The sequence below is a fragment of the Bison bison genome, unplaced genomic scaffold (assembly GCF_000754665.1).
Source record: "Bison bison bison isolate TAMUID 2011002044 unplaced genomic scaffold, Bison_UMD1.0 scf7180017864162, whole genome shotgun sequence".
Classification (NCBI taxonomy): domain Eukaryota; kingdom Metazoa; phylum Chordata; class Mammalia; order Artiodactyla; family Bovidae; genus Bison; species Bison bison.
The window spans coordinates 4,424,457-4,437,370 of record NW_011494734.1 but is presented as its reverse complement, the minus strand read 5'-3'; the positions used below and the strand labels follow the sequence as shown (position 1 = coordinate 4,437,370).

Sequence of the window (12,914 nt, the reverse complement as noted above, 5' to 3'; positions counted from 1 at the left end):
AGTACTCTTGCCTGGAAAATCCCACAGACGGAGGAGCCTGGTAGGCTGCAGTCCATGGGGTCGCTAAGAGTTGGAGACGACTGAGTGACTTCACTTTCACTTTTCACTTTCATGCATTGGAGAAGGAAATGGCAACCCACTCCAGTGTTCTTGCCTGGAGAATCCAGGGGACGGGGGAGCCTGGTGGGCTGCCGTCTATGGGGTCACATAGAGTCAGACACGACTGAAGCGACTTAGCAGCAGCAGCAGCACCAGTACCAAGTCTCACAGCTAGATCTGGAGTTTCAACCTAGGACATTTGAATCCCTCCTCTAAGACACTGATATAGAGTAAGAAATCCAAAAACCAAGGCCTTGACACAATGGACATCTGGCTGGGGGTGTAAGTGCCTGGGCTTCCAACTATCACAGACTAGAGTTCTTTGGTTATTAGTTGCATTAATGTGGGTGCATTACTTACACTGCTAAACAGCAGAATCCTCACCTGCCAATAGGGAACAATTACACCTAACTCAGTAATTGAAGGGGAGTGCTTCCCTGGTGGCTCAGACAGTAAAGAATCTGCCTGCAATGTGGGAGACCCGGGTTTGATCTCTGGGTTGGGAAGATCCACTAGAGAAGGGCATGGCAACCCACTCCAGTATTCTTGCCTGGGAAATTCCACGGACAGAGGAGGCTGGAGGGCTACAGTCCATGGGGTCGCAAAGAGTCAGACATGACTGAGCAACTAACACTTTCACTTTCAGTTATTACAGAGATAAGGTCAGCTATGTGGGATGTCTCCATAGGGTATCCATTTAGCTGGCACAGGATCAGTACCAGTTAGTGGTCCCTTCTCCTTACATGAGGGTTCTTAGTGAATTTAGAAGCACTGGCTCCAGTCCTGCTCATCCCTTCTTCATTCTCACTGTGTCAGGGGGCCTGAAACTCAGCTAACACCTGACCTGACACTGGGCAGTAAGTTATGAGCCTGTCACCTTCTGAGATCCTTTCCACACCATATACTAGTGATTCTGGAGTTCTGACTCTAGAGAGAGAGATATTTCCTCAGGAACAGACTTCAGCCTTGTGGTTTGCTTAGCCAAGTCAGGTCCATCATCACTGTTGTTAATTATTCCTTGACATCATATATTTCTTGTAAAACTTCAAAGGAGAGTAAGCGCAATTAGCCTATAACATCACAGCCACGATGAGAGACATTCAGGACAGACAGATGACTGAGGTATGAGCGCCTAAACTTTCTGAGAATTGGGCTAACCACTGTCTTGCATTTTGCACAGTGTTCACTTTACTACACCCTGCCCCACCCACCGTAGACGCCACCAAATTTCAGATCGTAACCTCATCATAATCTCACTGATACACAAGGTATAATGCATCAGATCCTTCCAAACCAGTGATTCGACTTGATATTTATGCCAAATATCAAATGTCTGGAGTATGCACTGAATGTGGAGATGCAGAACTACATGACAGCTAAGAATGTGCTCATTAAAATCATGTTGCTGGGATTGAAATGTGGTTCCTGGTACTTTCTAAATGTGTGACGTCAGGCAAATTACTCCTCTCTGTCCTCAGTCTATTTGTAAAATGGGGGTCGACCCCATAGACGGCAGCCCACCAGGCTCCCCCGTCCCTGGTATTCTCCAGGTAAGAACACTGGAGTGGGTTGCCATTTCCTTCTCCAATGCATGAAAGTGAAAAGTGAAAGTGAAGTCGCTCAGTCGTGTCTGACTCTTAGCAACCCCATGGACTGCAGCCTACTAGGCTCCTCCATCCATGGGATTTTCCAGGCAAGAGTACTGGAGTGGGGTGCCATTGCCTTCTCCAAATGATCTTATAGGTTATCATAAAAATTAAACAAGATTAAAAATTTGCATGCAAAGCTCTCAGAAAAGTGTTTAGCATTTGGCTAGCAGTTAATGAATATTACTCGTTATTTTTTAGACATATGGCAAGGGTGAAGAAAATGCTGAAAGCAATTTATCACAAATGATTTTCCCTACTGGACTCCATTAAAAATATAACCTTACTTTTTAATATTTTGGAAGGTTCTAGTGAATTTAGCTGAGGTTGTTGACTTGAACTGTGAACTGAATTCTGAGCCGTCCTGGTGGTGGTGGTTGTGATGATAAATGTTTACCTTGGGGTTTGGTGTTACAGGGGTGTCATGCCAATGTAGATGATCAGAAGTAAATAATTGTGACCATACCTCTTATTGGGCTTCCCTGGTGACTCAGATGGTGAAGAATCTGCCTGCAATTCGGGAGACCCGGGTTTGATCTCTGGGTTGGGAAGATCCCCTGGAGGAGGGCACGGCAACCCACTCCAGTATTCTTGCCTGCAGAATCCCCATGGACAGAGGAGCCTGGCAGGCTACAGTCCATGGGGCTGCAGAGAGTCAGACACGACTGAGTGACTGAGCACACACACAATGTTAGGAGGTGTGTCCTATCCTTCTGAAAGAATGGGTAATAATCATATGACTTCTCCTAGATACCGTGCAGCTGCAGTTCACGTACAACTCTGCTTACTACACCTACCTCCTTCTCCTCCTCAAGAGTGCCATCTACTTTGTCACCACCTCCTGCTGTGTGTTTAGGAGAACAGGTGTCTGCTGTGACCAGAAGAACTCATGACGCAGGGGACAGCAAAGGGGCCAATTTCCCTTCTTCATCTATTGTGTCAGAAACTCTCTACTGAAGACCTAGCCAGGCTTGCTTTCTGGGTTTGGGTTATTTCAGGTGTTGTGTCTAATTTTCTATCATTGTGTAAGGGTTTTTCGAAGCACTGGGCAGACAGTTTTCCTCTCTAACAAGAATTCTGCCATTACTCAAAGGCACGGCCCAGGGCTAGTCCAGGGGAGCCTCTCCCACCACTGTCCCCACAACCTCATCAGCTCCTCCCCACCCCTAAGTCCTCATAACCCCTGGAGCACACACAGTGGGCATTTCCCTGTTTCCTCCTTGAGCATCTCCACCGAGACCACGGCCCTGATCTTCCGTCACACACCCTGGAGATGCTGGCTTTGCTACTTGAATCCTGTACTTTGATTTTCACAATAAGCACAATAAATTTTAAAAAAGAAATCAAAAGTCCCTTTTTATCTGTGTACTTTAATTTCATGAAACTAATCAAGGTGAGAAACAGCATGACAACAGTGATATCAAATTTAGTTCTGCTTACAATAATGGGCAACACCACATTTCTAGGTCTTTCCCTGAGACGGTAGTCATGGTGCTCTCTTTGGGGCACTGGCTCCAAGGGGACCCACAGCCAAAAGAAGGTGCCAGTGTTCCTTCTCTTTCAAAGTCACCAGATTCAGACTCATTGGTTTGAGATGTTCCTATGGCAACAGTGTGACTGACACCCAGCATGACTTGGACTTGTGTGTGTTCAGATCTGTAGTAGTGCCTCACAAGCACTGCCTCCTGCTCCTCACATTAACCCCATGAGAACTGCACCAACACCAGAGGGGCACTGGGTGGAGGGCGCAGCATGAAGACTCTGAGCCCTGAGGGCCTGGATGTGAACCCTGGGTCTGTATTAGTATCTGCGTGACCTCAGGTAGCGATTTGAACTCTCAGTGCCATCATTTCCACATCTGTGTAACAGAGTTACAGTTATGTCTCCTGGAACATGAGGAGTAGATATGTTGGTGATGCTTGGACCATGCAAGCCCTCAGCAACATTAGCATCTACTGTCTGTAGCTCTACTGTAAAGTCGGTAGATTCTACACATATACCGAACTACCAAGAATCATCTGTAATCTCATATCCCTGCGGACAAGCTGGACTCATCTTGACTCAACTGGACTCAGTTTTAACAATTCACCAGGAATCCCATTTATTGTCTAAGAGCCCTTGGAGGAAGGTACAGTTAAAGTCGATAGTTTACAGATTGGAGAGATTGAGTATTCTGCTCATGATCACTCTTTTGTAAGTAACAGTCATTTAGAGCCAGGTCTCTAAGATCTCAAAGCCCATATTTTGTTTCCTAGGATCCTGTGGCTTTCCCTTGACTCATTTGCTACTGGGAAAAACAAAACAAACCCCAACAAAACAGAACATGCCTTGCTTCTTTGCTAAAGGCCTCCTCCAAAGAGTCTGTGAGAATTTTCTTAAGGACTTGCAGGTGCGTCTGCCTTCTCCTCACGTATATTCTCTGGAATCACCAGAGCTTCTCCCTCTGTTATCAACACTATGGAAACTCTGCCTGACTCTGTGAGTCTTAGTAACTGCTCTTTCAGGAGTATAATGAACTGGACTGAGAGTCTCATTCCGAGCAAGACAGTGGATGGTACTCTGAACATCCTGTCACCCCAGCTCCTGCCCTAGACTCAGCAGACGCCAGATCCTCAGAATCCGTGTGGAAGCCTCTTAGGTGCCCAGGTGCATTTCTGAGATGGGAGGAAGGCATACATCAGTTTGGTCCAGTCCTTTTCCACTATAGCACAGCTACCATGTGGTACAGGGGAACACTGGACCAGAGGTCCACCATGCTCCTCAAGAGTTAGAACCTTCACTTCCTGGTCTGTTCTAACCAACTGTGTCGTGTCTCCTTGACCACATCATGTTCCTAGGTTTACCCATATTTAGAATCAGGTGTTCAAATTAAGTCATTTCAGATTTCTATGGCAATTTACAAATTCAGTGATTAGTAACCCAATGAAGTAATAACAGCAAAGGCTTTCTGCTTTTTGTCTTAGCATCTGTTAACTTATTGAACTCTCAGAAGACATATGCAATGATCTCTGTTTTAGAAATGAGGAAACTGAGGCAGAGAGGAGCTAAGGAGGGTTCCCAGAGTTAGACCCTCCTTGTCTCCTCTCTGCCTCAGCTTTCTCATCTATAGAACAGAGTCTAGAGAATCCCCTGGACAGAGGAGCCTGGTGGGCTACAGTCTTTGCAACGGGAGTTGCAAAGAGTCAGACATGACTAAAGTGACTTAGCACACATGCACGCACACACACACACACACACACACACACACACACACCAGAGTTAAACAGCTAATAAGAAAGAGACTTAGGATTTGAACCCAAGCAGCCTGGTTACTGGAACTCTGCTCCTAACTTTTACATTAGTTTCTGCTAGAATAGATGTTTACTTTTACTTTCAATTGGAGGTTCATATTTGCAGGACAGAAATAGAGACACAGAAGTAGAGAACAAACATATGGATACCAAGGGGGAAAGGAAGGTGGGATCGATTAGGAGATTGCAATTGCCAGACACGTACTATTGATACTATGTATAAGATAGATGACTAATGGGAACTTATTGTATGGCTCTGGGGACTCTACTCAGTGCTCTGTGGTGACCTAAATGGGAACGAAATTCAAAAAGAAGGGATATATGAAAATGTAAAGCTTACTCACTTTGCTATACAACAGAAACTAACACAACATTGTAAAGCAACTATATTCCAATAAAAACTAGAAAGATAATAAATCCACTTACAAAAAAAAAAAAAAAAAACGGAAAATTTCCTTCCTCATTAGGCTAAGAGCAGGTGAAGAGAATTGCCTTTTATCTGTTTCTTCTCCTTGTGCCTAGGCTGGGTGTGCAATTAGAGGGTCATAGGTCAACCCATCCCCAAATTTTTCATGCTGGAAAGGCTTTTATACACTGAATTTCCATCTGGTAATAGGACCTCTGTGGCTAAAGTCCATGACACTGGTTGGATAAAGTAAATATCTCAAGAGTAGTCTGCATCTGCAGGTGTGCAATGGAAAAGTGAGGCAAGGATGAGTACAGTTCCACATGAAAACCCTCATATCTCAATAGTCTTTACAGAATTGGAGCACTTTATACACTTCTCAAGAGTAAAAGAGGAAACTCCAAGGCAATAATTCTCAAAGTCTTTCCCACTATGAATTCTCTCTACTATTTTGGAATGCTTTCCCTCATAGACTTCAGTTTTTGAAAGCTTGTTGTCAATCAAGCGGGTCACAATTAAGTAATACAGGATTTCCCACTTTATTCAAAGCCTTATATAATAGTCAATTAGAAATTGAGTAAAAAGAGATAACTAGAGATACTACCGGAGAAGGCAATGGCACCCCACTCCAGTACTCTTGCCTGGAAAATCTCATGGACGGAGGAGCCTGGTAGGCTGCAGTCCATGGGGTCGCTAGAGTTGGACACGACTGAGCGACTTCACTTTCACTTTTCACTTTCATGCACTGGAGAAGGAAATGGCAACCCAATCCAGTGTTCTTGCCTGGAGAATCCCAAGGATGGGGAAGCCTGGTGGGCTGCCATCTATGGGGTTGCACAGAGTCAGACACGACTGAAGCGACTTAGCAGCAGCAGCAGCAGAGATACTACACCAAGCTGGTAAAACTCAGCTGACAAGCTAGAAATTCAGTTATTTCTATTAGTCGTGAGAACGAATCTGAGTAAATGCATGGTCCCTGTAATGTGCTCTTGGTTCCTGTAATGTGCTCTTAGGCTACTTCCTGTATGTTTGCTTTCTTTAGTTTTCTTTGAATTACAGGAAGTACCTAGCACTTAGTGAGCATCAGTTCTGCTGGGCAGTTTGCTTGCTTCATGTCTGATGTTTTCACTAAAATACAGATCAGGTATGACTCATTTCGCTGATGAGAACACCAGGTCCCAGAGAAACAAGAAATGTACTCCAAGTTAACATGGAGCAGTGCCAGAGTCCACATGGGCCATGTCTGCCTGACCTAAGTCCTGCTGCTTTATCCATTATAATAGCTGGTATCTTTGGGGGAACCTATGGTATGTGAATTATAACTCAAAATAAATGGAAGGAAGGAAAGACAGAGAAAAGGAAGGAAGAGAAGGAAGAACCACTGAGATCCAGACTTCATCACAGGCCAGGCATCAGACTTTAAAAAATTTTCTTTCAGTAATTTGAATGTGCAGCTGGCTGAGGCAGCAAGTGGTTGAAATAGTTCCAACGTTGCCAGCTCAGATCTCAGGCAGCAAGGAACCATCATAGGGCTCATTATAGTGTAGAACTTGCTTCTCTGGAAAGTGTTCTGACCACTGACACATCAATTTCCTAAGGAAATAAAATACATGTACTAAGATCTAGGTGCCAAGATGTTGGTTCACTATAGCACCATTTACAGAAACCCAAATTAATCCAAATGCCCAGTTAGAAACTAAAAAATAAAGGATATCATATGACAGACTACTATGCATCTTCCCCGAAAAGTTATTTAAAGAAAAGGAAAATTAAGAAGTGTACTTGAAAACTATTATGCCTAGGAAACCCCAGTTAAATCATTAGATTATAGCATCTCATGAATCAAAATCAACAAACACTAAAAACTGCATTAAGATATCTTGCTTCAACCACTGTTATGTACCTCTCTACCTCTTATAGGTTACACTTCCACTTCCTCTCCATCATTCTAGCTTTTATTTATTTAGCAAATTCAAATGAACATACAAATAGTAAATAAATAAAACACAAATGTATATGCATGAATACATACTCTAATTTCCTGCTTCATACACAAAGGTAGTAAACAATATACATTATTCTGCACTTCTTTGCGTTTACACAGCATAGGGTTCTTTTATGTCAGTCTCTAGGGATACATAGAAAGCTGTGTGATATTTCACTGGTGAATATACAATAATTTACAAAATTCCCCCGTGATATATTATTGGCTTTTTTCCACTCTTTCGCTATTACAAAAAATGTTGAAATTATAACAGTGTTTTGTGTTATTTTGACTATGTGTATCGGGTCATTTTGACAGCAATGGCCAACTTTCCCAAGATGGTTGCTGTTATTCAGTTGCTCAGTTGTGTCCAACTCTTTGCAACCCCATGAACTGCAGCACCCCAAGCCCATCACTATATCCCTGAGCTTGTCAAACTCATGTCTATTGAGTCAGTGATGCCATCTCATCCTCTGTCGCCCGCTTCACCTCTTGCCCTTAATCTTTCCTGGCATCAGGGTTTTTTCCACCTGGTCAGTTCTTTGCATCAGGTGGCCAAAGTATTGGAGTTTCAGCTTCAACATCAGTCCTTCCAATGAATATTCAGGGTTGATTTCCTTTAGGATTGCCTGTGATGGACACAGCACCAACCCGTACCTATACCATAAGGTAGGTTAATGCCAGGAGAGTGATGTCATAGGACAGGATTTTGCTGATTTGTCAGGTGAAAAATAATATTTCATTTATCTCACTGTGGTTTTAATTTGCTTTTCTCTTCCTGTGAGTGAGGATAAGCATCTCTTCATATATTTAAAGTCAATTCAGATTTCCTTTCCTCTGCAGTATTTATTCATGTCCTTTGATCACTTTTTCTATTGAGTAATAATAGTAACACATATTATAACCATCCTCTTATTCAAGTGTCTATTTCTATAGATACAGACAAAACAAAAAGTTCACTGCATGGTGCGTGGGTGAAAAAAATACGTGATTCGAAAATCCTTTTTGTGTATTAGAAAAAACATTGTCTCCTTTAAAATTGGGAAGGTGTTTTTTGTTTGTTTGCTTACAATCTGCTTCAGCTTCCGTGAAACCAGTTCTTTTGAAAACCAAATAGAAGTTCAGATCTCAAAACAAAAGAAGAGCAACCAGATACAAGAAAGAAGAAATCTAATTTAGTCTTCTTGGTTCTGAAGAATGTGATCAGGCATCCTTAGCCCAAATACCTGGCCATCCTCTTAGCAATCTGAAACTATTTCTGCATTGGGAGAGCATAGAAGGCAAGATGGAAAAACTGCAAATCACCGAAAGTTTTGTGTAGCTGATTTCCCTGCCGGGGCCCCAAGGACAGTGCTGGGTAGTTTCCAACTTCTCAGCAACTTCCTGCCTCTCTCGCCCTGGGCAGCCCTGGCCTGGGAGGTGCAGAAAAGGGAGGGCAGTGGGGGTGGGGAGACAACCTGAGTGGCAGCAGGAGGGTGCTGGTACGGTTGGTGGGGTTTCACCCACTCAGGTTTCAATTTTGTTCACGTGCTCTGTCAAGTGTGGTTGATTCGTGGAAAACGCTCAAAGTCAAACTGGCCTTGACTGGTTGGATCTTTGCAAAGTGTAGCTGGGGTGTCACAAAAAAATAACAGTTAAACCACAACCAACTTTGCTCACTTTCAAAGGGTCACAGCTAATGGAATAAAAGGTCCTTCTGCACAGTCTTGCGATTGTTATCACACATACTCTGGGCTGGGGGTTCAGGTTCCCCACTTTTATAGACAGAATTCATCCAATGAGCTCCTCTCAGGATGTCCAAATGCTGCACCTCAAGACCCTGAAGGAAAGGGCAGACAGGACTCCTTGGAACACAGGACTCCTTCCACCAACCACCTGTGCTCTTCCATGATCTGTGAGGCTGATATGTCTTGGTTTTATTTTCTCAGTGTAGACCCGGTGACAATGAGACCCAATCCCCGAACCCAGTGACATAGAAAGACTGCAGATGTGCTTTCTCCCTCACGAGAAACAAGATACAGAAGGCCCTGGGGTCACCTAGCTCTGCAACTGAGTATCATATATACTAGTCACCCAAGCCCTCTACAGGGACTAAATAACTTCAGAGTCAATCTGAGCAAGGCTTTCCAGATGGTAAATCAGATGACAGTGTGAAAGGTGAATAGCAGAGGGCTGCTCAGCAACATGAGCATGAAGAGCAGGTGGCCCCCCTCCCCACCCAGCAGGTCCAAGCAGGGGTCCAGGCCCTGCACTCCATCCGTCCGGCTCCAGAGGGAAGCAGGGCTCTACGGCTGAGGTCAAGGCTTCAGCTGTCACAGTCTGAACTTGCAGCACAGTCAAGTCACATCCTTCCTTCCTCTTGTCTTTTCTCTGAGAGCCAACATCTGGGGTCCCTGCCCTCCCAGGAGGACTGGCCACGTCCTACTAGTCCACCCTGAGTGTAGGGGGAGAGCTCCTTCCTAGGTTAAAGTCACACACTGATGTCCGGCTCAGGCCCCGTTGTGATCGTGGTGTAGATGCGGGTCCACTCCTGGGACAGGACGTTCTCACTGTGATGACACCATTGAAGGCTGGAGGTTTTAGTCCACAGCCTGACCCTGGAGCTCCCCCTTTCTCCACATAAGGTGCTCCTTCTGGTGAGGCCCCAGGTTCCCAGGGAGCTCCAGCTGCACTTCTGTTCTTAAATGACATAATGAATAACGACAGGAAACTGACAGACATGCTGCTTCCCATGAAGCACTGTGTTGAATATTTCTTTTTAACAAAAACAGCTCACAATAGAATTGAGTTCATTTTGATTCACTAACTAAACACAAGGGGAAATAATTTCATAGAAAGGGTTTAAAGAAGGGTATTCGGACTATTTTAGATCATTCTTCTAAGAGAAAGATTCTATCTCTGGTGAACTTCTACATGTATTCACAATCCCTCAGGTTCCCCTTTTGTAAGTCTAACACTTTAGGCCAAATACATAATGCAAACAGGAAAAATAAAACTAATCATTTTGATATGCTGGAGTTTATTACCTTTTAAAATTGTACAAACAGCGAATGTGCATGAGTTAAAAAACATAAGGGAAATGTAGGGAGTTAAAAAAGAAATACAAAAGAAATTCAAAACATGAGACAAAAAAATTCCATTCTGCAAATCAAAATAAAAAGATATTTTACATACTAAAAAAGTGTTATTCCAATATATTAAGAAGTCTTTTTGATTAGGAACATAGCACAAGACTTTCTGCAACTATTCATTGACAGGTCAGATCCTGTCTCACTGAACATAGGGTGGACCACGACATTTCTTACCAGCCACAGGCAGGTAACATAAATGGACGCGGGTATGGTACCATGTCTGTGAGGTATTACAATAAATAAATGCTTTACTAGCCGTTCAATAATGTCAGCAGTGGATGTCACCATTTCAACCTTCAATAGGGAGACCCCATCTCCAGTTCCTTTTTCTTTCTGGTGACTTTCAATGAAGGTTTTTCACACTTAGAAGAAGAGAGAACACAACAATATTTGAGATGCAGTGTAAAAAGGCAAAATGCTACACTTGAAAAACCACGGATGGGGCGACACAAGATCTTAAAGCCTTTTAGAAAAGGATCTACTATTCACATGCCCACGATTTTGTCTTATGTCTGAACACTGTTGTAGGAAAAGGGCCCGAAGCACAGTGGATACCACTGATGCAGGCCCTTCAATACCAGGACTCTGGCTGCCTCTGCCGGCATATCTGACTCTATGCCAACCGCCCACCTTCTATGAATCAGTGCACTACTTTTTCCTGCTTTAAAATTTTATTTCATTATTTTTTATTGAGATATAATTGATAAATAACATTTTAAGTTATATCACATAATGACTCTATATTTGTATATATTTTGAAATGGTCACCACAATAAGTCTACAGAAGTTAACATCCTTCACTATACATAGTTAACAGATTATTTTTTTATCAGATGAAGTTTTAAGGTCTATTCTTTTCCTTCTGTGGTTAAATAATTAAGCAGAAATACAGCTTTTACAACTGACTGTTTATTCGCTCATATTTGTGAGGTTGAAATGTTTCCTTTGATGATTTGAAGGGACTGAACAATGTGCCCTGACCTGGAGGCACGTGGAGCCCGACTGCTGTGACTGGACCGCACCTGTCACCGCAGAAGCTCCAACACACTCCAGAGACGACCGTCCTGTGCGGACCAGGGTGGATGCTGGTACAGACGGGGCGCCTGAGTCCTGGCCCTGCCCCTGCCAGCTGTGGGACCCTGGACCAGTCACTCACCCTCAGTCTTCCCTGCCAGTGGGGACAAGGGCAGTACTACCTCCCGGGACTGCTGCCCTTGCCGCCCTCAGAAGTTAGGGTTTGTCATTAAATCATGCCTGACATGGAGACACTCTGGCTACAATAAACAAAAATGAACTAAGTCACCCTTATTCAGAAATATGGGACTCTTACGTAGTTTTCATCCTCTGCCAATTTATACCTAGAAAATGTTAAGAGATTTTACATAATAAAATGTGCCTGACAAATTCACGTAATTAGGAGAAATATAACTATAATCACTCTCACATTTTCTGAATTTAACTTTGAATCTACTTGAAGGAAGGCTCCATATTTAACTACTTCGCTATTAACAGTTTCATTTTCAAAGACTTACTTTAACAAAAGTCTTACTCATAGTTCTAAAAGTGGTTTTTCACTGTCCTGCTTTTCTTCAGCTTCATTTTCAGATCCTAGATGGTAGAGAAGGGGAAGGAGAAAAAGTACCACATTCAATTACAGTAACAAATGATTTCTTTAACATTTAATATATGTGCATAAAATTTTAAATGAGGGCTACATGTGTTTAATCCACAAGAGATCTGAGTTAATGAAACTGTAAAATAGTTTTACGTTATATCTTATAGAAGGAAAACCTTTCAATATCATTCACACTAATCTGTCCAATGGATTTCATGTATGTTCTCCTAAAAATATTCACATAGACCAAGAACTATTATCCACTGTTCCTCCTTGTCTGCTTCTTTGCTGAAACGCTTACCTGGTTTTCAAGTGAAAATCTCTTTGGTATAAATAACTTAATATACGTATTTGAAAAATGGCTGTATTCAGTGAGTGAGAGAGGGAGTCTAAAGTATGGGGCAAGCTGAAAGTCACCACTGTGTGCTGTTTCAGCAACCATAGTTACAACCATTCTGAGTCAGTGTTGCATGCTGCTGCTGCTGCTAAGTCACTTCAGTTGTGTCCGACTCTGTGTGACCCCAGAGACGGCAGCCCACCAGGCTCCCCCGTCCCTGGGATTCTCCAGGCAAGAACACTGGAGTGGGCTGCCATTTCCTTCTCCAATGCATGAAAGTGAAAAGTGAAAGTGAAGTTGCTCAGTCTTGTCTGACTCTTAGCGATTCCACGGACTGCAGCCTACCAGGCTCCTCTGTCCATGGGATTTTCCAGGCAAGAGTACTGGAGTGGGGTACCATTGCCCT

At 43.3% G+C, this 12,914-nt stretch overlaps 1 protein-coding gene and 1 gene segment (V, D, J or C); one reads left to right on the top strand and one right to left on the bottom strand.

The window, feature by feature from the left end:
- The window catches only part of LOC104989723, a 26,685-nt gene extending 23,590 nt beyond the window's left edge, over window positions 1-3,095 (top strand). The window contains 1 exon segment of the C gene segment in view: window positions 2,496-3,095. Within this exon segment, the coding sequence occupies window positions 2,496-2,638 (143 nt within the window).
- Window positions 3,096-10,424: 7,329 nt separating this feature from the next.
- The window catches only part of STARD3NL (STARD3 N-terminal like), a 62,183-nt gene continuing 59,693 nt past the window's right edge, over window positions 10,425-12,914 (bottom strand). The window contains exons 8-9 of the mRNA XM_010841495.1: window positions 12,089-12,164; window positions 10,425-10,918 (exon numbers count right to left, since the gene is read on the bottom strand). Of these exons, the coding sequence (XP_010839797.1) occupies window positions 12,106-12,164 (59 nt within the window). The 3' untranslated portion in view covers window positions 10,425-10,918; window positions 12,089-12,105. The remainder of the gene's footprint in view (window positions 10,919-12,088; window positions 12,165-12,914) is intronic.